The sequence below is a fragment of the Solanum verrucosum genome, unplaced genomic scaffold (genome assembly GCF_900185275.1).
Source record: "Solanum verrucosum unplaced genomic scaffold, falcon-dt-bn FXZP01000261.1, whole genome shotgun sequence".
In the NCBI taxonomy this organism is placed as follows: domain Eukaryota; kingdom Viridiplantae; phylum Streptophyta; class Magnoliopsida; order Solanales; family Solanaceae; genus Solanum; species Solanum verrucosum.
In genome coordinates, this window is record NW_026019969.1 from 6627564 (window position 1) to 6652023 (window position 24460).

The following is a 24460-nucleotide window of genomic DNA, read 5'->3' on the forward strand; positions in this document are numbered from 1 at the left end:
AATAGGCAGATTTGTAAGGGTATTTGTTGGGAGAACTTGGAAGTAACAAGTGCATGATTTTGAGCTTGTGTTGTGGAGGCTTTACTTTACATAACAAATGATGGGTTGTTTGTGTTTCAGGCGCATTCACTTCCTTGTCTAATTAAGCGGTGGATCTAGTGGCATCACATAGTTAGATCTGATTCAAGTTGTCGGTTTTTGCTCCCCCCTGGGTGTTAGAAAGGATGGCGAGGGAAGGCAACGCTGGACGCAAGACTAGTGATAGGAGAAAGGCTGGATCCACATATAGAGCTTCAGATCAGTCAGATGAGGATTACACAGTTGATGACGATGAGGAATTTGATGAGTCAGAAGATGGATATTCTTCCTTTGTTGGAGATGATTCAGAAGAGAGTTTAGGTGAATATGAAGATGAGGAGGAGGAATTTAAGACGCGGAAGGTGAAAAGGGTTGCTCGATCAAGAGCATCAAGCAGAAAAGAAAAAGGAACTGTGAAGTCTAGAAAGAGAAAGAGAGTTTCATATAGAGAAGATGATGATGACGATGATGACGATGATGAAGTTGATGAGGAGTTCACACCAGATTGCTTGGATGAAGAAGAAGAGTTTCCAGTAACGAAAGGGACAAACAATTCTAGCAAACGACGGTTGCGTAAGGGCACTGTCAAAGATGAAGATGATGAGGAGTTCACACCAGATTACTTGGATGAAGAAGAAGAGTTTCCAGTAATGAAAGGGACAAACAATTCTAGCAAACGACGGTTGCGTAAGGGCACTGTCAAAGATGAAGATGATGAGGAATTCACACCAGATTGCTTGGATGAAGAAGAAGAAGAGTTTCCAGTAATGAAAGGGACAAACAATTCTAGTAAGCGACGGCTGTGTGAGGGCACTGTCAAAGATGAAGATGATGAGGAATTCACACCAGATTGCTTGGATGAAGAAGAAGAAGAGTCTCCAGTAACGGAAGGGACGGATAATTCTAGCAGGCGTCAGTTACGTAAGGCCACTTTTAAAGATGAAGATGAGGAATTCACACCAGATTGCTTGGATAATGAAGATGATGAAGAAGAAGAGTCTCCAGTAATGGAAGGAACGGATAATTCTAACAAGCGACGGTTACGTAGGGGCACTGTCAAAGATGAAGAAGATGAGGAATTAAATCCAGATAGCTTGCACGAAGAGGATGATTTTCCAGTAATGAAAGGGATGAAGAATTCAAGCAGGCTACAAAGGCGTAAGGCCACTGCCAAAGATGATGACGAGGATGATGAGGAATTCACTCCAATTAGCTTGGATGAAGAAGAGGATATTCCAATAACAAAAAGGATGAAGAATTCGAGCAAGCCACGGCTGTGTAAGGGATATACCAAAGATGATGACGATGATGAGGAATTCACTCCAGATTGCTTGGACGAAGAAGAAGAAGAAGAAGAGTTTCCAGAAATGGAAGGGATAAAGTACTCAGCCAAGCCACGGTCACGTAAGGGCACTGCCAGAGTACAGAAGAGAAATAGAAACCACAAAAAGTTGAAGAAGATCACAAGAAAGAAATCACTTAAGAGACAGCGATTGAGAAGGAAAGCAAGATCTGAAAATGACGAGGAGTTCATAGACGTCGATCCAACCATGAAAGAAAAGAATAAAAAGAATGCAGGTCAGAAGAGAAAAAGAAAGAGACTAACAGTAGATTCTGATTCTGATTTTGTTGCGAGTTCTGGATCATCTGAACGTGAGTTTACCATCTCTGAAGAAGAGAGGGAACAAGTCAGAGAGGCTAACAATATTTGCAGGAGCTTGGTTACAACCTGGAGGGGCTCAGCATCTTTGAAAAAATCACCAATAGAGGAAGCTCCACGTCTACAAAGAAAACATCCAGCAAGAAAGGCTAAAGAAAAGATGGAGGAGTTAAAGATTGAAGTTGGAAAGCAGATTTGTGGCATATGTTTGTCTGAAGAAGGTAAGAGAACAGTTAGAGGGACATTGAATTGCTGCAGTCATTACTTTTGTTTTGCTTGCATCATGGAGTGGTCCAAAGTGGAATCTCGTTGCCCACTGTGCAAGCAAAGGTTTGTGACAATCAGTAAGCCTGCAAGGTCAGACACTGGCTTTGATTTGAGGACTGTGGTTATTCACGTCCCTGAGCGTGATCAGGTACATCCCCCTTTTACTTCTGTGCATTTATTTATAGGTAAACCTGAGTATTCATTTATTACAAAACACCAAATTTTCTAACTGCAGTCAATGTTTAAATTGTGTATATAGGTTTATCAACCATCTGAAGAGGAGCTTAGGGGTTACCTTGACCCGTACGAAAATGTATTATGTACAGAGTGTCAGCAAGGTGGGGATGATGCTCTTATGCTACTTTGTGATCTCTGTGATTCGCCTGCGCATACTTATTGTGTTGGTCTTGGACATGAAGTACCTGAAGGTAACTGGTACTGTGAAAGCTGTCGACCAACTGCTCTTGCTTCTTTAAACCCACAGAATTTGAATCCTATGCCTGATAATAGAACAAGCGGCAGTTTTTCTGTTGGGTCACCTCCTGTTGCAAATGTAAGAGAAACGTTTGATCTTAATGAAATGTATGTTCCTGATACCCCTTTGACTGAAGAATCAGGTGATTTTCAATTTCCGCGAGATGGTCAAGTTTCTTCTCTAGCTTCTGGGATTGGGGCATTTACAGTTTCTGACCGACGCAGAATACAACGGCAAATACATCAACTCCTTAATAACAGGAGGAGACAACTTGGTAATGTTACTGGGACCTTGGGTGCTGTATCAGGGAATAGTCTCTTTGGCTCTCAAATTGCTCGAAGTAGAGAATTAGCAACTCAACCTGCTATAGCACAAAGGGCAGTACCTCATAATTCATTTTTCCGAGGAAGGCAACTGGAGAGTGATGCTCATTTATCTCAAAATCCAAACCTTGTACTCGAAAGGTCAAGTAATTTGAGTGGGCAACTGAATTTGAATGGAGCCTCTACATCATCACAAAGTTTTTTTGGTGAATTTTTGGAAAGTGAATTGCAAGGAACTGATGCAAGCTTCAATTTTAATCTGGCTCATCAGCAACTCCATCCCTGCAGTAGCAGATCTAATGTTGGGCCTGATGCTAGCACTTCTCCTTGTCAATTTAGAGAGGTGAGCTCTTTAATTAGATAAGGAATTAGTGGAATCGATGGTTAAAGTTATTCAAACTCTGGTTTAAACAATCAAAAATTGAGGGAGTCTAGTTTTTTATGTTCCTTTTAGCTGAAAGTTCCAGTGGGGACTTCAAGTACAGTAGTATGATTAAGTTCAACGGTATGGTAATGCGGAGAATATATCTAGCCCTGTTGTTGCTTACACTCCAAGCTCTGTGTATGCAAGTGAAACATAAACATGACTCATGTCTTTTAATATTTTCTCATTAGTCGAATTGATCAGAATTTAGAAGGGTCTTCACTGGGCTAGGAGATCGTATTTAGAGCAGTGTGGTACTTTAAACTTGGAGGCCCACACTTCCTCTGCTATTGCTGATGAATAATGCCGCATTATCTTCTTTTTCTATGATGTTTGATTTTTGTACTATGAACAAAACTTGAATCTCCTTTTCGCCTACTGTTAGCTCATCTCACCCTTTTCAACTACTGATGGCTCATCTCACCATTTTAAGTTAGCTACCTGAGTATGTGACTGGTCATAAATGTATATTACTTCAATAGTTTTATGCAAGTTCATCTTCTCCTTTGCACCCTCCCCCCCAAATTACAGGCGTATTAAATTCTGAATATGCTACATGCTTTGGTACAGCCTGCAGTACCTTCAAGGACATTGCCCAGCACTCTTAGAAGACCATTTTAGCTGCATGTGCTCAAGCATGGTGAAGTGAAGCCCCCTGTGCAGTCTACCATAATTTGTAATTAAATTGGGAGACAGGCTGGCCGCCAAATCTCCCCTGTGGAGGATCGCTGTACTTTTGCCTCTTTTTGAGTGAAATCACGAGTATAGAAGACATGCTGTTTGTTGAAGCAGTGGGATTTGATGTGCGACTTCTCAGAAATAGCATTAGCCATTCTTTCTGCCCATTGACCATGCCGGACAAATCCATTTGTTAGGATAGATTTTTCAGCTTTACACTTGTATACCACGCTTTAACTGACAAAAGATTCCTTGATTGTTGTCAAAAATATGCAACCACTGTTGTTGCCATTGTTATTTATTAGCCAATTTGTTATCGGAGAATGATACTCAGCTGTTTGGATATGCTGGAAATTTACCATTGACTATGGTAACTGCTGTTTTTTTGTTGCAAGTTGAAACTGGTTCTTGTTGGCTTAAATCTCCCCAACTTATTGTTCACATATAGATGGCATGGCATGGCCGTGCCGGTTACTGTTTTTCTTGATCAGGATTATGAGAGTTGGATAAATGCCACAGGTGGTTATTGTTGATTCTTGGCCTTGAATTTCCTTTGTTTCTTCCATCTCTTTTAATGGAGGACCCGTTAAAGTTATACACTACTTCTTAGTGTTTTTTCTGTCTTTTATTTTCCTGTGTTGCAAAATATCCTGCATCTTATTGTCTCGTTAATTTCCCACGCCAAAAATGTTAAACCGCATGTTCTTAGTGGCATTATTTGATTGGCAAGGAGATGAAGAGAAAAAGTTAAAACCAACTTGAACATTTATTATATTCTTTATGGTAGCATGAGCTGCAATAAAAGAAGATACATGGAAGAGTCTGCTGCCTATCAACTAAATTCTACAAACAACAAGATAGATTACATGGATTACTACATCTTATTCCACGGTTGGATTACAATTGTGCCAGCAGCATGCGCACTGCGCTGGATCACTAACCACACGGCTTTATCAGTAAACTGGTGAACCCTGGGCAGCATTCATGTCAACCTTTATAAATTATCATCCAGAATGGTAGACAATAGCAATCCTTGAACAAACGAACTCCTTTTTGCCTTCTCCTCTTGATCCTTGATTGACAATGGAGCCTGTTGAACTTTCCTGCAAAATAAGTTCAAATACACCCATAAGACTATGCGAGTTACCAGTACACAACAACAAATACCCAGTGCTAGGTATATAAGATCCAAAAGTAACGGAACAACAACGATGATACTATCATGATAAAGGCAACTTAGATTCCTATTCCCTTCATCAGATTATAAAGCCCCCAAAAAAAATAATAACTATTTCTCTTCTGCTTTTTTCGAAAGTTTTCTATGGAATGAACTGATAACAAAGATATCCCAAGGTAAACTATACTAGAACAACCCAATAATAACACCTCTAATTCATTTAGGAAAAAAAAAAAAAAAAACCCTCTAATTCCCGTCTATTTGACCATAGAAAACAGTGATTTCCATTTCATGGCACAAGTTGATAGAAGCCACCAACAAGAGCGGGTCTAGCAGAATTCTAGTTGACCATTAATCCCTAAAGCATGAATTGAAGGCGAAAATTATGTATGCAAAAATTTCAAACTTCTGCCTGCTTCACTATATGCAGCTCAAAAGCAGTAAACCAGATACTTTAGCACACCCAAATTATACCAAACTACATCGGGTTCGCTTCTTCACGGGTGCATACCCAATACCGAACCAAAATTAGTTCAGTTTGTTTTTTCTAATTCGGTCCATTTCGGTTCTTCAGTCATGGCGATCATGAAAACAATGTGGAAACGGAAATGCAGAACTATGTCCTCGTCCAATGATGATGATGATCGATGACATAGAAAACATAAAAAAAGCTGCTTATAGAATCCCCTTTTCATTTGCTCTTAGTATGTCGTTGCATACTACTGCTTCTACTCACCACTCTTCCTTCATCTTCTCTTGCATTAATTAAAGGGGAAAAGGACAAATGTACCCCCGAACTATCATAAATGGTATCTAAACACCCTTCATTATACTTTTTAGGACGTTGATGTCCCTTACCGTCCAAATTTTGGGGGCGTATATACCCTTTCTACTAACGGCGGGACACTTGTCTCAATCTAAAACATTTATCCGATTTTTATTACAATTTTTACCCATTATTAAAAGATCCACCCAAATAACATAATACCCATACCCAAATTATTACCAAAACACTTATTAGTATCTGCACTTTGTCCTCTGTTTTTTCCTCTTCCTCTACGATCTGTCATTCAAATTTTTCGTGTATCCTCGTTCATCAATAATCAACCCATTTTGATCCTCAATTCAATTATAAACAGACCCAATGGATTTTTGTTAGCAATTGCAAACTCCATGATAAGTCCAGTGATTTGTGAAACAAGCACTTGATCCCCAATCCCATGGGATTGGTCCTAATTTACCGTGGCAAGGTAATAGTGTCATTTAGAGATGGTTGTTTCCATTTAATAGCCCTGATGGAAATGGTAATCTTGATGTGGCTTTCCTATTTGTGTCTGCCATCAAAATGCATCAGTTCAAATTTAATTAATTAATTACCATGTGGAGGGCTGAGTTCGTTTGGAATTTGCAGGAACATTTTCCATGAACAACGGCTTGAAAATCGAAGAACTTGGCCAGAAATCAGTCAAACTTGACCAAAATTCGGAGGATGAGAAACGGAGAAGATGGAGAAGTGTTTTGGGTTATAATTTGGGGTGGGTTTTTAATTAATATGGGCGGATCTTTTAAATATGGGTAAAAATTTAATAAAAATAGGGTAAATGTTTTAGATTGTGACACGTGTCCCGCCGTTAGTAGAAAGGGTATATACGCCCCAAAATTTGGACGGTAAGTTCATCAGCGTCCTAAAAGTATAACGAAGGGTATTTAGATACCATTTACGATAGTTCGGGGGTATATTTATCCTTTTCCCCTTAATTAAATGAAAATGAGAGGAGCATATAGATAGAGAGAGAGAGTGAGACAGATTACTAAGAACTGTCAAAACCCTTCAAGGAAGTCACACTTCTTCTCTCAAGAATTGAGTGCCAGTTCAAAGCTCACACTCTTGCTTCATCTCCTGACTCTGGTGATATATATCACTCTTTTAAAAGAAATTGGTTTCGGGACCCTAAAACCGAATACCGAAGAACTGAAATCGGTCCCTTTTTTCTGGTTTTTATTCCCATCCTAACTTAAATTACCAGCACAACTAAAACAAATTAATGTTAGATCACTTGTGTTTATTGTTCTCAAAAAATATGAAACTAACCACAATACATGTACGGCTGTACCTAGTCAAAAGGTTGATGACATACAGCTTGGAACAAAAAACCAGGTACCTATGGTGCTTCAGCATACAACTAGAGGGGGGCAAAAGATTATTTGCTCAAAGCACCCTTAGCACTTCACCCAGAAGTTAGAGGTGTTCGCCCAGTCTTTCCACAAGTACCATAGGTGACTTCTATTCTAAAGCTAACACCAAGGGTGGGGTGTCACAGTCAAAACTCAAACCTCCAGGCTCCAACCACTGCCTTCGAAACTCTGGGATAATGGGCCTGCCCCTCTACCTTCACTTAAATGCCAGACTTAGTTCACTTGCTGCAGGGCTCAAAGATGTTGCCTAAGTCACAACTCACAAGTCTCTCCACCTTCGCTGATTGAGCTAAGCCCTGAGGCTTGGGCAGACATGTTCTTTTAGGTAAACATTTAGTACAAAGTCCTTTTCTGAAAGATCTCTATGATTTTCACTTAATTATACAAGTTGGTAGCATCTCTATACAAGTGTTTACAAGAAGCTACTGTACCAGAGCACAGAAAAGGATAAAATGCATACCTTTCAGAGGCAGTTACTACTGAGCTTTTCTTGGCTGGGATTGTTTCAGCAGGAGAATGCGTTTGAGCACTCTTGAAATCATCACCCATTGGCAAAATGAATGATGACAACAAGGGGTCTGGTGCAGTACTAGTTGAGGGAGCTACACAAGAAGACCCTCCAAATAGAGACTGCAAATTTCCTTCACGCAGTTCCTTCCTTAATAAGGAAAGTGTTGAATGAGAACCAGGTCTGCGAGATTTCCTCTTACGCTGCATGTAAGCTGAAGTCAAGGAACTCAAAGTAGCTAATGGAGTCCCTCATTGTCACACTCCACCACAAATATAGAATTTGTCAAAATAAGGGAAGAAGATGGGAGGAGCAAATAGAGATTATGGCCTCCGCACATCTGGAAGGGACATCATTACCAACATGATTCAACCTTCCCTAAACCCCAAAATTTTACCTCTGATCTCTACAACTCTACTCCAAATTTCAATATTAACCAACTGATAAACTAACAAATGAACATGATAATATTTAAATCATTATCTAACTTTTCTGTATGATGCCCTGATGAACAAGGAACCACAAGGCACTATAAGAAAATAAACAGCTTAACCAGAATGCATGGGAAACTTTACTTCCTCTTTTTCTCATGATATTAGGATTTTGAAAAGTAACAGAACTCCTTACACGCTATGTTGATCAGCCTTTATCATGTTTTGGATCACAAAGACAACCCCTAGGTTAACTCCCTGCCTCCAGAAAAGAAAAGGAAGTAAAACTAGTCTTGTCACTGATCACAACTATGAAGCTACGCAACCTAAGCAAGAGTATCAGCTTTCAAAAGACCTGCATCTGGAGTGCTTTCATTCAATGTGTACAAGAAAATGATCCTTGGGTTCCAGGACCATGATAAATGACAAATACTAAAGCATCCCCAGAAAGTTCCAACGGACTGACATGGAATGAAAACGTAAAGTTGTATGTCATTGAGACGAGTCAAAGCTGTATGTGAAGGTGCACTTTGATAGTGAAGTTTAGATGGCATGCCTTTAAAGTAGAGGGATTTAGCAGCTTGCTTTCAAATGGCCAAAGGTTTAAAATAACTTAAAATGCCCCAAAAAAATTACGTCAAATTTCAAATACTTGATCTTAACCAAAAGGCCGAGAAAGGTATCAGAATTTGAGGGCAGATTTTCAAACTCTTCCAGGAGAAAAAAACAGTGAGCACCAAACCATAGAGAACCTCATCTTAAAGGCCCTAAAAGAAACTGACATACAGAAATCTACAAAAAAAGAATACCAATTAAGAGCTTGCATCGAGTGGCCAAAGCCCCCAGAAAGTTACTTAAACAGTCAACCATCTTGATTCAGGAGCTTAATTGAACACACTCTAGAAAGGATTATTTTTTTTGATAATGGAAGAGTTTGACATTATCCACTGGTGGAGGACCTCTCACTCCAATTTATGATAGCAAAGAAATGCTTTAAACATCTGGAGTAACTTTCAAAGCTTGGAATTATTATAGTTATACCCAACTTATCGAAAAATCCATTTCCTACGTTCGTGTTAAGTGAAATTTTTGCACAAGACATTGCTGTATACAAATAAAAGAAGTACCAAAAGGGTACTACACAATAATGAACCCAAAAAATGATATTAAGATACTGAATAAAGGATATTTTGAAGATATTCCCATGTTGTAAGGTTATGTGTGCAACCATGTCAACGCCCACCCTCATAGCGCAAACCGGACACACCTACACAAAGAAGGCGATTGTGAGGAATTAGTTCTAAAAATAGCTTCCATATGCATCAGATGTTCTTGACAGAGCACTCACATCAGCAAATGAGAACAACATTCAAGACCGGAGAAAACTATCATACAACAAGTTCAGAGGGATTCTACCCCACCCGAGCACCAACACTCCTCCAGAAAGATTGAGAGACAGACACACACACCAGCACAAGGAACAGTTAACATCTAAGCAACCCACATAACATCTCTGACTAGACAACCAAATATATTACTAGTATAAAGCATCTCAACCAATAGATAGATAGAGAGAGAGAGAGATCAAGAGAACAAGATGAAATCTTAACCAAGAGCAATGAGTAGAACATCTTTAGCATGATTTCACCGACATTTGGAAATACTAGAACAGTTGCCAGAGGCATATACATGTCTCTGTACCACTCAAGAATGCCCGACAGTACATACAAAAAATGTAATACCATCCAAGGCAACTGTATTAAATCATGCCGTCATAGCTTGAAATTTCAGCTAGTAAACCAAAACAACTAACACGACACTCTATCTTCCAACAGATGAAAAGAAGTTAAACTTCTACACATTCATGATAATTTAAGTGTAAAACAACAAAATATTCAAATTTTCTACACTAGGGAGACAGCTAAGGATGATCAACCATACAACAACTGAAGAGAAAAGAGAGCGATACCCCATTCTTGGCCTCAACAGGATGCTCATCATCAATATGGCAACATAAACCAACAATATCAAAATACTCGGAACAAAAGCAGCAAGGGAACTCCTCTCTTATATCATCATCAACGTCTAGTTCCTCAAAACCCATCAACATTTCCGCCTCAAGATTCTCCCATTTCATTCCTACACAAAAATTAACCGCATAAATAACATAAAAATCCAATCTTTAATTGAAAAAACCCCGAAACTTCTAACACATAAAGGGAAAAACTTACCAGATCGAGACTGAAAAGCAGATTGATAGCGCCTGGAAGCAGAAGATAGACGAGCACTCCATGAATCAGCATCCATATTTGCTTCACTTTACTTTTGAATCCTCACAGATTAAGATCTACTTCTGATTTGAAACAGTGAAATTCAAGTACCAATTCGACTCAATCGTTCGTTCACAAACCCTAAGAATGATGAGTTGATAAAATTATGAATTGTAAGGAGTGTCGGTGTAGAGAGAGATTTGTCGAACGAAGAGAAAAGAGTGCGATTTTGGTGTGAGAAAACGACGAGGAATCAATGAAGATGATGTATAAGAAGAAGAAGAAGAAGAAGCAGATGATGAAGAGGAGGTAGCGATGCCTTTAGGCTTAAAGCAGGTGAAAATGTGAAATTCCACCAAAAACAAGACGAGACTTCTCTTCCACACCTTTTTTTATGTCTTTTTTGTTTTATTTTAATTACTAGTAATAATTTTGGAAACATTATTCCTTATTTATTTATTGGTCAAACACATATCCAAACTCGTAAATTTGTCCCTAAATTTTATTTTGTCACTCCAATTCAATTTTGTTCCATTTTAACCCTTCTACTCTAAATTTTATATTTCATTTTGGCACTTCTAAGTGATATGGCAGAGTGTGTGCATCACACTTTATTTAAAGGAGTGAAAGACAAAAAAAAGTATTTTTTAAAAAAATAATAAAATATTACCCTTAAACTCTATTTTTTTATGTACCATTTAACACAAAATACTAATTTTATGATTTCTATATATGTTATTCAACTGCAATTTTGCATTTTTAAAATCAGCATTCATCCGTTAGTTATTCTAAAAAATTAAAATTGACGGATGATCATTGATTTTTTTTTAAAAAAATAACAATTTCTTTTTAAGAGTTTTCCTATATTTTGGCGTGAAAAATAACCAACGAAAGTGCGTCGATTTTCTTTCTTAAGAAAATCAATGACAACCCAACTAAGTCTATCGAGTTTCAACATTTTTTGTAGTGTTATTAATTAGCAATGAACATGAGTTTTTTTTTACTCGTATTTAGTTGAATGAAAAATTAGAAACCTGATATTTGAGTAAGTCCAAATAGACTAGATATGAAAAAAAATATGTGGTGTTATTCAATTTAATTAATGGTTTAAAAAAGAAAACCAACACACTTTCGTCGATTATTTTTTCGCACAATAATGTACAAAGACTCTAAAAAAAATATCTTTTTTTAAAGAAAAAAATATGACGTTGATTTCTAAAATGAAAAAGTGGAAATGAAGAACATAAATAAAAATAAAGAAATCATAAATTTAATATTTTGTGTTTAAATGATACTATGTAAACTAGAGTTAAATGATTACAATGGAACAATGCTAAGTTAGCATGACAAAATGAAAAATGAGGGCAAGTTAGAGGAGTTGTGTATGTGTTTTTAATTGATTTTTGTGTCATGTCATGGCATGTTAAGTACACACGTTCTACTTTGTTGATTCTTTGGAAATAAGTGTCAAAATGGAACATAAAAATTGAAGTTTAAGGGTTAAAATTGAACAAGGTTGATTGGAATGTCAAAATGAAATTTAGGAACAAGTTTAAGAATCTGCATATGTGTTTGGCCTTATTTATTTGACCTCCAAAATTATAAAGTTCTTTTCTTAGATAACTTATTTTGAAAATAGTCTCTTATTTTTTTTATTAAGACTCAAAACTAATAGTTTCTTAAGTTTATAATATTAGTGAAAAGTCCTCTCTCAAACTTTTACCTATTTTTTAATATTGTTTTTATCCAAAAATTTATGTATGAAATAGTCAATCGTCTTTATACATTTAGAATAAATAATAACTCGATATGAGAGAAGGTGAGAAGAGATTAGAGAACGTCTTACTTTATTTAGTAGAAACATTATTGTAGCTAAACTAAAAAATCTACATTTACTTGTCAAACTATATCAATTTATTGTTGACATATAACGTTGCAAGAAAATAATTTTTTGTACGTGAAATCAATGTAATGAACCTCTCTATTATAATAATAAAAAAAGACAAGTTTGACGGCACTTTCATCACTTTTGGTTTGTCATCAAACTTTTATTTTTAAAATTAAAATCAAGAGGTTCATCACGTCAATTTCACGCATAATAGGATAGAAATTATTTTCTTATAACGTCATATATCAACAATAAAATGATGTAGCTCGATAATCAAAGGTAGGTTCTTAGTGTAGTTGCAATAATAATTTCTACCAAACAAAACAATGTGTTCTTGTTCTCACCTTCTCATACATAGAGTTATTATTTCTACTAAATATACAAAAACATGATTGAATATTTCATACATAAAATTATGGACAAAATCAATGTTAAAAAATAAATAAAAATTTGGAGAAGAACCAAAAGTGTACTAATATAAAAATACAAGCATAACTTTGAGTCTTAATCCTAAATAAAAAAAAGATATTCTCGGCTTTTTCTCTAAAATACAAAGATGTGTTCTTTCTTCTTCTTAATTTCTTTAATTGTTTTTTTTTTTTTGGCTCAGAGACTTTTGACAAAAATTGAAAAAAAATATAGTAAGTATTTATCCACTCCATCACAACCCTTGTCGAGAAGGAATAAGCACACGCATCTCGATTGATATGTGTATTTTTTTGAAAATATCTATTAAGTTTGAGAATAACTTAGTTATTTTAAATTTATTATGACTATTTACAAATTAGGATAGTCAAAATATTACATGTATCACATATATTATTTTAAAGGGAAAATTGTATATAATAGCAAATTATTAATTCAAATTAAATGTTATAACCATAGTTTGATTTAATTGTATCCAATAGCAAACTATTGCTATTTCGCCTCTCTCTCTGGTGAATCTCTCTCACCACTCTCGTTCTCGCTAGGCAATCTCCTTTGCCTCTCTCGCTTTTATACAAACACAACTATATAAAATGCGTTTGTGTTTGTATAAAACGAGAGAAAATTGTATATATACATATATTTTCGTTTCCCTCTCTCCCCTCTTCCAGATCTCGTTCGCCACTTTCACTCGCCACTCTCACTTTATACAACACACAAATGTATACATTGCGTTTGTGTTTGTATAAAGCGAGAGAAAATTGTATATACAAATACACATTCATATATTTTCGTCCTATACACTTATGATTATACAAATACGATCTTCCCCTGCCCAGTTTTCTTTTGTCTTTCTCTCTTTCTCATTTTATATAAACACAGATTATACAATTGATTCTTTTGTATATGTATACCGAAACTGATTATACAATTTCTTTCTTTTGTATATGTATAGCGAAATATACATATTAATAGCCATAGCAAACATAAAGTTTGTTATGAAGCGTAATTATGCAAATTATAGATATAACATACAAATATGATTTTTATGTTTGATATATGTGAAAGTTGCTCTATTTAAAAAGTACGTTTAAAATATTATGAAAATAATTAATAATAAAATTATAATGTTAAAACAAATAAAATAATATATATTGAGTTCGAACTTTTGTATGTAGTGTTATTTATAAATATATACATTGATAACATCTAATTAATATTGATTCATATCAATAATCGAATGCATATTAAATCATACCATGAAATTATTGTCAAATATTTTTTCAAAGTCGATTGTGAAATTATATTGGCTATACTATATTGTGGTTGATGTTTGTTTCTTCTCTATTCTTATTTTATTTATTATATACTTACAAATTTCATGTAAACTACATAAAGGCATGGACCCACGCTTTACCAAAAGTGCCCTTCCGGTTCGGTTCATCTTTCTCAAACTTAGCTTGAAAGATTGGAACTCGTTTTCTAATTCCTACACAACTCCATCATTACCGGAGAATCCATTTCGCCGATCTCCGATCAAGAGATCTCAGATCTAAGCACAAGTGGAATCACTTATCTGTAGGACGTTGGGCGCAATTTATTCCTCCATTTTATTGGATTTCTGTATAGAAAACGTTAATGGCGAGCAGAAATAGAACGCTTGTGTTTAGAAAGTATAGAGATGCGTTGAGAAGTGTTCGGATCCCGGCGGGCTCTTCACCGTCCACGTCATCCGGACATGGTAGTGGGCCGGTGATCGAATTGGCAACGACGTCTTTGCTTAATCCTAATCGATCTTATGCTCCTCTCAGTACGGAAGACCCCGGAACCTCCAGGTTTGTTATATAGGTCCTTGCATTTTCAATTATTGTTTCTGAATTTGTTCCCGAATATTTTGTTATAAGTTTAGGGACATATTATGCTAGCTCAGAATCTGGAAGTAACTTTGACGGATGGCATTGGGAACTTATTTGTCCAATTCCTTTTGTTATGATAACCGATAGGAAGCTCGACTATTAGATAATAGTTGATTGAATTTACTAAGTCCAAGTTGCTAACTTTTTTGTTGCGAACTGTGTAATTTTTATTGCTTAATCATGTTTCAAATTCTTGTTCCTATGAGAGTTTATTGAAGTGATGAGTGTAATGATGCAATTTCATATATATTCAAATGAAGTTTGCTTAGTCGATATTCGTGAAAGGAGGAAAATCGGTGGAATTTACTCAGGTGAAATTCTGATAATTAACTTGATCTGCTGAATGTGCTGCAATTTGCATCAGGAAAAATATGACTGTCTAATTTAGCAAGTTTAATTCTTTGTATCTTATTATCCTAGCAAAACCATATCAGAGCTTCTAATTTGACCAATAAAATGTTTTCTTTAGAACGGTAACATGTCATATAAAATGGTGTCTTATTATCACACAAGTGCTTTGTGTGGTTGCTTTATATTTAGTTCATTCATTTGTTGGGGGATCATCCGATTTGTTAATTCTACGAAAATTTCTGCACATTTGACATGGAAACGGAACCTGGTTCTGGTATGTCTTTATTGAGGAAGTTGTGGGCATCACCTGCAATTTCCCTTAGCCCACCGATTGGAGTTCAAATGTGAATCTAAAAGAGTGAAGTCCAGTTTGTTGATCTTCCTATGTTACTATGGTGGTTGAATCCTTAAATTGGTGTCCTATGTTACTTTGTGGTTGAATCCTTAAATTGGTGTTCTCCCATTTTCCGTGCATTTAAAAGTCTATCTTCGACTAAAGCGTACTGCAGGCTTTTTGGAAGAAAAGAAGAAGAGAAACATTGAGAAATTCTGGTGCTTATTATACCTGTAACAACTGCAAAGATTTGAAGAGGGATATCCAGTCACTATGTAAAACATAACTATTGAGAACCATGCCAGTTGTCATATTATACTTCTGAAAAAGAAATTCTTTTCATTTAAATCTCTTGGGCATCGTTTTCAATTTGGCAGCCTTCTTAGATCTCAGTATCGTGTTTTCTTTACATACTTCCTAGATTTCTTTTTATCAAGTTTATATTTCCTTGATCATATGGATGTCCTTTATGGTTTCCCCTGCTCTGGATTACATGTTGTTCCCCTGTTGCAGTAATGGTACAGTTACAGTAGGTCTACCGCCAGCTTGGGTGGACTTATCAGATGAAATCACGGCTAATGTGCAACGGGTCCGGACAAAGATGTCTGAACTAGCCAAAGCTCATGCTAAGGCTTTAATGCCATCATTTGGAGATGGTAAGGAAGATCAGCATCGTATTGAGGCTCTTACCCATGAAATAACTGATCTTCTCAAAAGATCGGAAAAAAAATTACAAAGACTTTCTGCAGCTGGGCCTTCCGAGGATTCAAATGTTAGGAAAAATGTACAGGTGAGCCTTCACGACTATAATTCCATTGTGCTTTCTAATTTTGATTTTAACTTATAGCCTGAATGCATTTGTTCCACTAGTTTTCCTTTTTTTTCTTTCCTCCATCCCACCAAAATATGAGGTTGGAGGATCTGGGGATTCTGTACATCCAGCTATTTTCTTATTAACCGGTTCCTTTATAACATACGGTAAGTACAAATTTGTATGACTTTCTTTTCATTCTCAAGCTGGAATCCATAAGTTGTCTTCAAGACTTTTAACTTTTACACCCTCTGCCCGAGTAAAACTAATGTTCCTTTTTTTTTTGTCAGTCCCAAAGAGTTCCATCTCTTCCCTTATATGGGAAATTTATCTTCCTCACAACTTAAACAGATGGTCATATTTAATGTTGTGCCATGGACAATCACGATTCATATTGCCAATGCCAACTTGCTTAAGATTGGGGCATACTTGTTGTTGTAGTCATGATAAAGGAAAAAAGCTGCAGTAAATTGACGATAAACCCAACAATAGTCATAATATCGTGAATCTTTTTTTCATCAAATAAATTATACTCCATAATGCATCATTTGAACACCCTAATAGAGCAAATAGAGATTCATATTTCTGATCCCACCTAGTTTGAGAATTAGACATTGTCAATAATATCAAACAGATTCAAACAAATATGAACTATCATTATTTATATCATTTAAAACTTGATGGAGGCATCTTTTCAACAACTTCCTCACTTTTACATTTCATTAATATATTAAATGCTTTTTTACCAAACTTAGTATAATTATGTATACCAATGTGATACTCTTAAACAATGGCCAAATTGGGTCTATTTGATTTGGGAAGAGGGAGTAAAATGGAAGCTTCACAAAGAAATGAGGTGTTCTATTTTTTAGAACTTTGATAAGGGCATGGCTAATAAAGTGTCTTCGTATGCTCTATTCAATTTCATTAGTAACAAATGTTTTTTGAACTACAATATCAGTTTGATTCTGCTATAAATCTGATTACAACAATTGCATATTGCATTTGTGCTTACAATGTGATATTCCTATGACAGCGCTCTCTTGCTACAGATCTTCAAAGCCTATCAATGGAGCTTCGCAGAAAACAGTCTACTTATTTGAAGCGGCTTCAGCAGCAGAAAGAGGTGTGTACAAATAGTTTATAGCTTGAGCCACAATCTGTTAGCAGGAGGTATTAACAGGAGTCGTTGAGATTGCACGAATCAAAGTCCTATATTATGGCACCCGTATGCGTAGCTGTGCTGTCTATTGTATATTAGTTCAACTGTTCATGTATACAATTAATTTTATGGATGATAATCAGCATGCTGCCTGCTTTTCAAGGATAGTTTTTTTGGGGAGGATTCCTGAAATATATATTTGTTAGGTTTCCTCTAATGTTGCCTTTTCATGTAGGGTCCGGATGGAGTTGACTTGGAAATGAACTTAAATGGGAGCCATTCTAGAAGGGATGATGATGATTTGGATGACTTGGTATGCAATTTCTATTATATATAAATTTTATTTCTTACTTCTACTCGGGATCCTGCAAATGAAATCAGGAAAGATGTGTATGTAATAGTCAGGTGACTTTGTTTTGGTAATATTAATACTATTGATCAGCAAAAGTAAAACGGAGCATTACCATTAAAATGCACTACATTGTTAGATATGAATTAGAATTACACAACCATTTATATTATTGTTGCAAGTGAACAGACATGAGTTGATTAATTCGGATACCAGGGTACTAACTCAGTTGATCGCATAAGGTGTAAAGAAAGAACGCTAGTTGTTGTTTTAACATCAGTTACTTTTGGCTATAGATCTTAGTCTTTTATGATATTTGTATGATTGGATTCTCTCATTTTGGTGCTGTCCAGGGATTTAATGAGCATCAGATGGCCAAGCTAAAGAAAAGTGAGGCATTCACTGTCGAAAGAGAGAGAGAAATACAGCAGGTGATATTTCTTTGCTGCTTGTGGTTTTCTGAAATGTGCATATCATTGTTTTGTGTCTTAGCCTCCATGTGCTTATATGTTAGGTGGTTGAATCAGTGAACGACCTTGCCCAAATTATGAAAGATCTATCAGTTCTGGTGATAGACCAGGTTTGAACTTACAACACCTTTTCATATTCACCAAGTTCTGCTTCAGCACGGGTTATTGGTGTACTGAACTTATGTCTAATACAGGGTACTATCGTGGATAGGATAGACCACAATATTCAAAATGTTGCATCAACAGTTGAGGACGGCCTTAAACAACTAAAGAAGGTCTCACTTTGCTTTCTCCATTGCCATTCTAATTCACAGAAATTCCCATCTTTGCAGTCATCTGTCATTTGATTTAGTGTTTTTTTCTTCATAAAGGCGGTCATTTGATATAATATTATGTTGGGCTTAATTGAATTGCAGGCTGAACGAAGTCAGAAACGAGGTGGAATGGTCATGTGTGCAACAGTTCTAGTTATCATGTGCTTTATAATGCTAGTCCTCTTAATTTTGAAGGAGATAATATTCTGATTCCTGAAAGTATTTTCTACAAACTTTGCATAGTATTGTTTCTCACAACGCTACACGGTGAAGCAAGCTCAACACATGTGCGAGAATCCAGTGAGCTAGTTCCATATCATTTTTCTGCTACTACATTTTATTGTATCTGTATTGTTAGTGAGGACTGCGGAAGGTTTGTATTATAGTCAGAGGAAGTTGATAGATCTCCAGGGATCCTGTATAGAGCATCGACTGTAATACGCCGATGCTATTGGTAGAGAGCATAATACATATTATTTACCCTGGAGAATTTTGTAGTCTCCCCGACTTCACATTATATGCCTGAGGAGGATACATCTTATTCTGTATTTGTGGCCCTTCATTTTTCAATTGAGATGCTACAGATGATTTTACACTTTCAATGTTCATGTTTTAGCTATTTTATCTTTATTATTTAATTATTTATCCTACCTTTTTTTTATTTTTATAGAAGCTGTATTAGTACTATAGGTTTATTCTTCAAATTGTTGAATATAATAATTAAAAAAAATTACAATAAGATAGTGTATGTTATATGTGATACTATCTAAATAGACTGGTATAGCTTCCCCACAGCACCAATGACAGGTATCCAATGCATTGCGGCGCCTATAGATTACAGTATAGCTGTTTATCTTATTCCGTTAGTCGATGCAAATGAAGGCCTTTATTTTTTGGTAGTATTAAAATTTTGACTAAATAAAATACCATTGACACTACACTGCAAGTTTATAATGTGTAGATAGGTAAAACTAGTAAATATAGAGTGTTAGATTTCCTTGGCTTTTTCACATTTTACTTTTTAATCCTTTTTAGTGAAAATTCTGGCTCTATCACTGTACTCATAAACTACCCGACTCAAATTTGCCAAAAGAAGGAATTTTCTTATAATTCATTCTCCCAAATTATCAATTCTTCGCATTTGTGAACTTTATTTGTCAAAAAATAACCACATTAGTTATCTCCCTCCAAATATATTATGTTTAATAGTGGCCTTGTTCAAGTGTGGGTCTAGGAAGAGGCGAGGGTGTTCATTCAAACCCCCTTATAAAAAATGTTCTATGTTCAAATTCTATATAAACACAAGACTAGATGTTGACTCAGTGATTTAGGGATCCAAAATTCAACTATAAGTTCAAATCTCATGCACTACATTTTGGATTATTTTTGCTGCTCGATTCATAGAAGTCAAATTAGTTTACAAGGCGTTGAAGGGTCGTTTATTAATAATAAAAAATATATGACCAACTGTTAACATCAGCAGCTCTCGTAGCTCAGTTGGTTAGAGCACCCGTTTAGTAAGCGGGAGGTCTTGAGTTCGACTCTCAACGAGAGCAATTCTTTTTTTTTTCTATTTCTGTTTTCTGATGAAAATTGACGGTAGTAGAGCTTGTAATTCTTTGCCATTTAAAGGTTAAGAACATCATACATACGTTCTAAGATTTTAGTTGCATTTTTTTTCACCATTGGGAAGTAGTAATTAAAAAAAACTTTGTTTTCACTATTTACCTCTGCTGGAAGCAAAGGGCGCGAAAACTCCAAAGCTAGTAGTAATGGGAAGGACGATAAAGAACATCAATCCTTAAAAAATGATGTGATTTTAGCGCCTTTGTCAGTGTCTATTTGAGTTCCATACAGCAGTATAAACAATCACAAGGTCGCTTAAGTTGAAAGACAAGGTAAAAATAAAATAATACACAAGGCCAATCTCAATAAGTCATATGAAAGACAGCTTCAAAATGAAACAAGGAATTTTCAAATTCCCAAGGAAAGAGAAGTTAAAATACAAGAGTGGCAAATATCATATGCCAAGGCTCATAAACGACACTTGATTATGTTATGACCAGCCATTTTAATGGAAGAATTACCTAACTCTACAACTTGCTTACAGTAATAACTTCTCTAAAAAGAATGTTACACCTGACCTGACTATTTGAACAATCTAAGTATGTTTACCCAGAATTCTTCTTCTTCTTTGACCTTCCTACTTCTGATGGCCAAAAGGAATGCCCTTCGATAAGAGAAGGGATTGTCAACTTCAGGTCGAAAGTCAGCCGTTGAAAAACTGCTGTTAACATGTGCACATCCGCCATGGCTCTATGAGCAGAACCAACTAAAGGGATCTCATAGTGTTGACCAAGGTCTTGCAATTTGAGTTTTGGCTTTGACCCTAATTGGAAAACAAAAGTAAAAATATCAAGATAAACAAATCCAACGCAATGGGAGCTTTTGAAACAAAGACAAAAAATTTAGACCTCCGGACTTCATGACTTCACGCGCCAAAGGAAGAGTATCAACGAACAACCAATTTGAGGGAATATCAAAAGAGCATCTTCCGAATTCCTTAATTAGAAAAGGAACATCAAAACCACGAGCATTATGTGCAACCAACACCACATATCCACCAGGTTTCTGGCGGCTTCCTACATATCTCAACAAGATCGGAATGAGGTCCCCCATCCTGATATATGCAAAGCAGAGTGTGAGAGCAAGATAACACCGATTTCAAGAATAAGATATAGCATATGAAAAGATACATTTTCTTATATCAGAAAATATCACTATCTCTGCTTAACAAATGTGATGCCAAAGATGGATATTTTATACGTGCATTATAAGAAGACGAAACTTATTCCAAACCAAAAGGGTAAAGAATACACATTTTCCACCACGAGACAGACCGTTCAACATGTGTGTGAATAGTTGTGTCCTGTTATGCCACTTAACTTTCTTGGCTCTTCAATAATTTAGTCAAAAGATTGTTCTTCGCGTACATCTCAAAGGAGAGAATAATAATTTATGACAAGAACTTTAATTTGAGACTTCGAATTTGCCACGTCGTATCACCTTGTAATTGGATTTTGGTGTAATTAGGTGTAACTACATGGTTTGGCTTATTTGTCTGGAGTTTGGACAAATAATTATTTGGTGAGCATGAAATTGGGTGTAACCTGGGAGGAGGCAATTGCACTCTTCAATTGTCGAGAGCGCAAAAAATTGGTGATGATTACACTTTTTTTTTTTTGCACTTCCTAATATTTTTCTTATATACACACATTTGTAACACATAAAACTTATTTACATGTTCATCTGAAAAATGTTTAATATCAAACTATGTAATTACACTTGTGCAATCAAACATGATACTAAGACTCACACTGTAATTATGTTAAGGCAAACAAACATATCATTGTATTTACCATATTGTGTAATTACTTGGATGTGCAATTATACATCCTAGTAATCACACAGTGGTTTCCAAACAAGCCCTAAAGAAAATTAATTCTACTGCATTAGCTATTTATGGTTGAAGTTGCACAACCAGGTTTTGTTTTATTTTGACGATGTGATTTTACCAAATATTGTTCAAGATACTTTTTTAAGCCAAGTAATTTATGGCCAGTTTATTCTCACAACACTAAGTTCAGTATGCTTATAAGGTTGTCATAACTATTATCAACATATACATCCATGGTTAAGAGCGGGGCAACTATGAAAGCACATAATTTCATCTAGAGAGTAATTCATCAAGGTATGCATAATATGTCTTGATAATTCTCTTCTCAAATAGTGGTCTTGTCTTAGCACAGGAAATAAAATATATTAATGAGTAAAACACATGCATTATGACATACAAGCCCACCCGTCAAGTAAATGGCAAAACACATTAGCATATGAACCCTAACAATTACATGTAATGGACAAATTTTGTCAAGATGTATGCTTATAAGAGAAACCCATTGAAGCATCAAATTACCATTTAGTTATATTTATACATATCACATGCAGATATCAGTACACTACCCAATATGAGATTGACAAAAATATTCTTTCAATAACTCTCTGGTTATTTAGACAAACTAAGTTGTAGATAATCTCATATAGGATTCTGTGAAGAAAAGACAAGATACAGTGAGAGAGAAGAAGCATGTGAAACAACCTAGCAATATTTATCATAATTACCTGGGGACATCAGGCCTGTTGACCATACCGGTGGTAATTCCATGGATATGTGAATTTGGAACAATACATCCAGGATTGACTAATGTCTGGAATGTGCTGTTTTCACCCCCATGAAGATCTCGCAATGCAATCTCGATAATTCTTTCACGATCTCTGCTAAACCCAGTGGTCTCAATATCAAAAATGATAAAAGTCATGAGTTTGGCCAAGTCTTTGTTTTCAGTAATTGTTTGTCGAATATCAACATATTGTGTACTTCCTATTTCAGTTATTTCTGAACTATATATGTCTACTTCAGATTTTGTTGTTTCATCCAATATTTCGGGTCTGATAGTTGTTTTTTCACTTAAGGCAGCCTTATTCTTCCCTTCACTTTTTGTAGTTAGAGTCCGTCTATTCTCAGTACTATTAAATCTACCTTCCAGCCCCTGTTTACCAGTGGCAAGAACCTTGGAGCTAATGCTTCCCTTACCAATCCTATTTATATGATGGAAACTTTGCCACCATGAATTAGTCAATGTATGAACTCTACATCGAGGAAACTGTGAAAGTGAGAAGCACATTGCAGCTCTTCTCATCTAAATCCAATAATTACTCTAAAGAAGAGCTCAAATTGATGAAGTAAGAAGATATATTAACCTGCAGATCAAAAGCAACCAAATATTCAGAAAGAGGGGTTTCAAAAGAAATGTATTCTCTATACATTAGCTATTGCTACAATAACATATTCAGTGTAATCTCATACAACCCTGAGGGGTAGCTCAGCTGGTAAAGGCCTGGGACAAAGTCCTTCAGGTCGCCGGTTCGAGCCCCAGCAGGGCCACTGGAGGCATTACAAACCGGCCGCGTCTCCAGGGCCCCGTGGAACTAACCGTGGTGGACCCGCCTTGAAACAGCGGGACCCGGTGGGTACAGCTAGTCGGGTTCGCAAAGCGACGCCCGGAAACCACGGTAAAAAAAAAAAAAAGAAAGTGTAATCTCATACACGGTTTACAAGCACTTAGTCATAAATGAGATGAATTTGAGTTGAATTGTTTTCCAAATTTTTTTAATGCCAACAATGATAGAGTGTTTCCGACTATAACCAAATTTCATTCTCCAAGCCTTAAAAACTAATATCATCACTCAGCAGTAGACCCTAATATCTTCTTCCAACTATTAAAAAGCAAAAACTTGAGTTAGACCCTAATATTATAACTCAAAAAGCAAGTTGGCCTGGTAAAGACATGATGAACAACTTAATTACCATTTTGGAATGTGTTTATTGCACTATAGCCAACACAAAAGATAACACATTGCCAATTAAACTACCCAGAAAATTGAGCAACGTTTAGTTAATCCAATAGGGAAAGAAAAAAGAAAGTATTTAAATAACTCTCCTAAAATCATAACCTAAATTGAGCCAATCCAAAGCATTCAAATTTCAAAAGAGACACCCTTCTATCAAAAACCATCACTACTAAAAATGAAAATGCTTAAAATGCTCTTAGCTTTAGAGAATTTCATGTCAACCCAAAGCATTCAAATTTCAGAATAGACACCTTTTGGCACAAACAATTACAGCAAACCTGAAAAGTTTTTAACTTTATTGAACATTCAATGGCCAACACATCACGTTCTAAACAATCTCACAAAAGTAAAATAGACCCAACAAACAGAAGAACCCATTGAAACAAATAAGAAGAAAAAAAAAACTAGTCCTTTTACACAAAAATGGCAATTCAAGAAGAGACCCATTTCGAAAAATTGAAAAGCGAACAATACAAATAG

At 35.9% G+C, this 24460-nt stretch overlaps 5 protein-coding genes and 1 non-coding gene across 6 annotated transcripts in view; 4 read left to right on the top strand and 2 right to left on the bottom strand.

The window, feature by feature from the left end:
* Window positions 1-24460, top strand: part of LOC125815344 (pre-mRNA-splicing factor 38) — a 157379-nt gene that overhangs the window by 79815 nt on the left and 53104 nt on the right. The window lies entirely within an intron of this gene.
* On the top strand, window positions 169-4290 carry LOC125815329 (uncharacterized). The gene is made up of 3 exons (XM_049494778.1): window positions 169-2153; window positions 2265-3146; window positions 3798-4290. Exons 1-3 carry the CDS (start codon window positions 225-227, stop codon window positions 3846-3848), a joined length of 2862 nt encoding a protein of 953 aa, XP_049350735.1. The 5' UTR covers window positions 169-224; the 3' UTR covers window positions 3849-4290.
* LOC125815359 (protein DEHYDRATION-INDUCED 19 homolog 3-like) lies at window positions 4653-10847 on the bottom strand. The gene is made up of 5 exons (XM_049494814.1): window positions 10449-10847; window positions 10187-10356; window positions 9407-9484; window positions 7739-7995; window positions 4653-5008 (listed from the first exon to the last, which is right to left on the bottom strand). Exons 1-5 carry the CDS (start codon window positions 10522-10524, stop codon window positions 4900-4902), a joined length of 690 nt encoding a protein of 229 aa, XP_049350771.1. The 5' UTR covers window positions 10525-10847; the 3' UTR covers window positions 4653-4899.
* Window positions 14196-19110, top strand: LOC125815350 (syntaxin-43-like). The gene is made up of 8 exons (XM_049494804.1): window positions 14196-14636; window positions 15916-16192; window positions 17250-17339; window positions 17611-17688; window positions 18078-18155; window positions 18239-18304; window positions 18389-18469; window positions 18611-19110. The coding sequence occupies exons 1-8, from the start codon at window positions 14440-14442 to the stop codon at window positions 18716-18718; spliced, it is 975 nt and encodes a 324-aa protein (XP_049350761.1). The 5' UTR covers window positions 14196-14439; the 3' UTR covers window positions 18719-19110.
* TRNAT-AGU (transfer RNA threonine (anticodon AGU)) lies at window positions 19991-20064 on the top strand. Its single transcript has one exon. It is a non-coding gene; the product is annotated as a tRNA-Thr (tRNA).
* LOC125815349 (exonuclease DPD1, chloroplastic/mitochondrial) lies at window positions 20443-23329 on the bottom strand. The gene is made up of 3 exons (XM_049494803.1): window positions 22691-23329; window positions 20983-21188; window positions 20443-20897 (listed from the first exon to the last, which is right to left on the bottom strand). The coding sequence occupies exons 1-3, from the start codon at window positions 23266-23268 to the stop codon at window positions 20680-20682; spliced, it is 1002 nt and encodes a 333-aa protein (XP_049350760.1). The 5' UTR covers window positions 23269-23329; the 3' UTR covers window positions 20443-20679.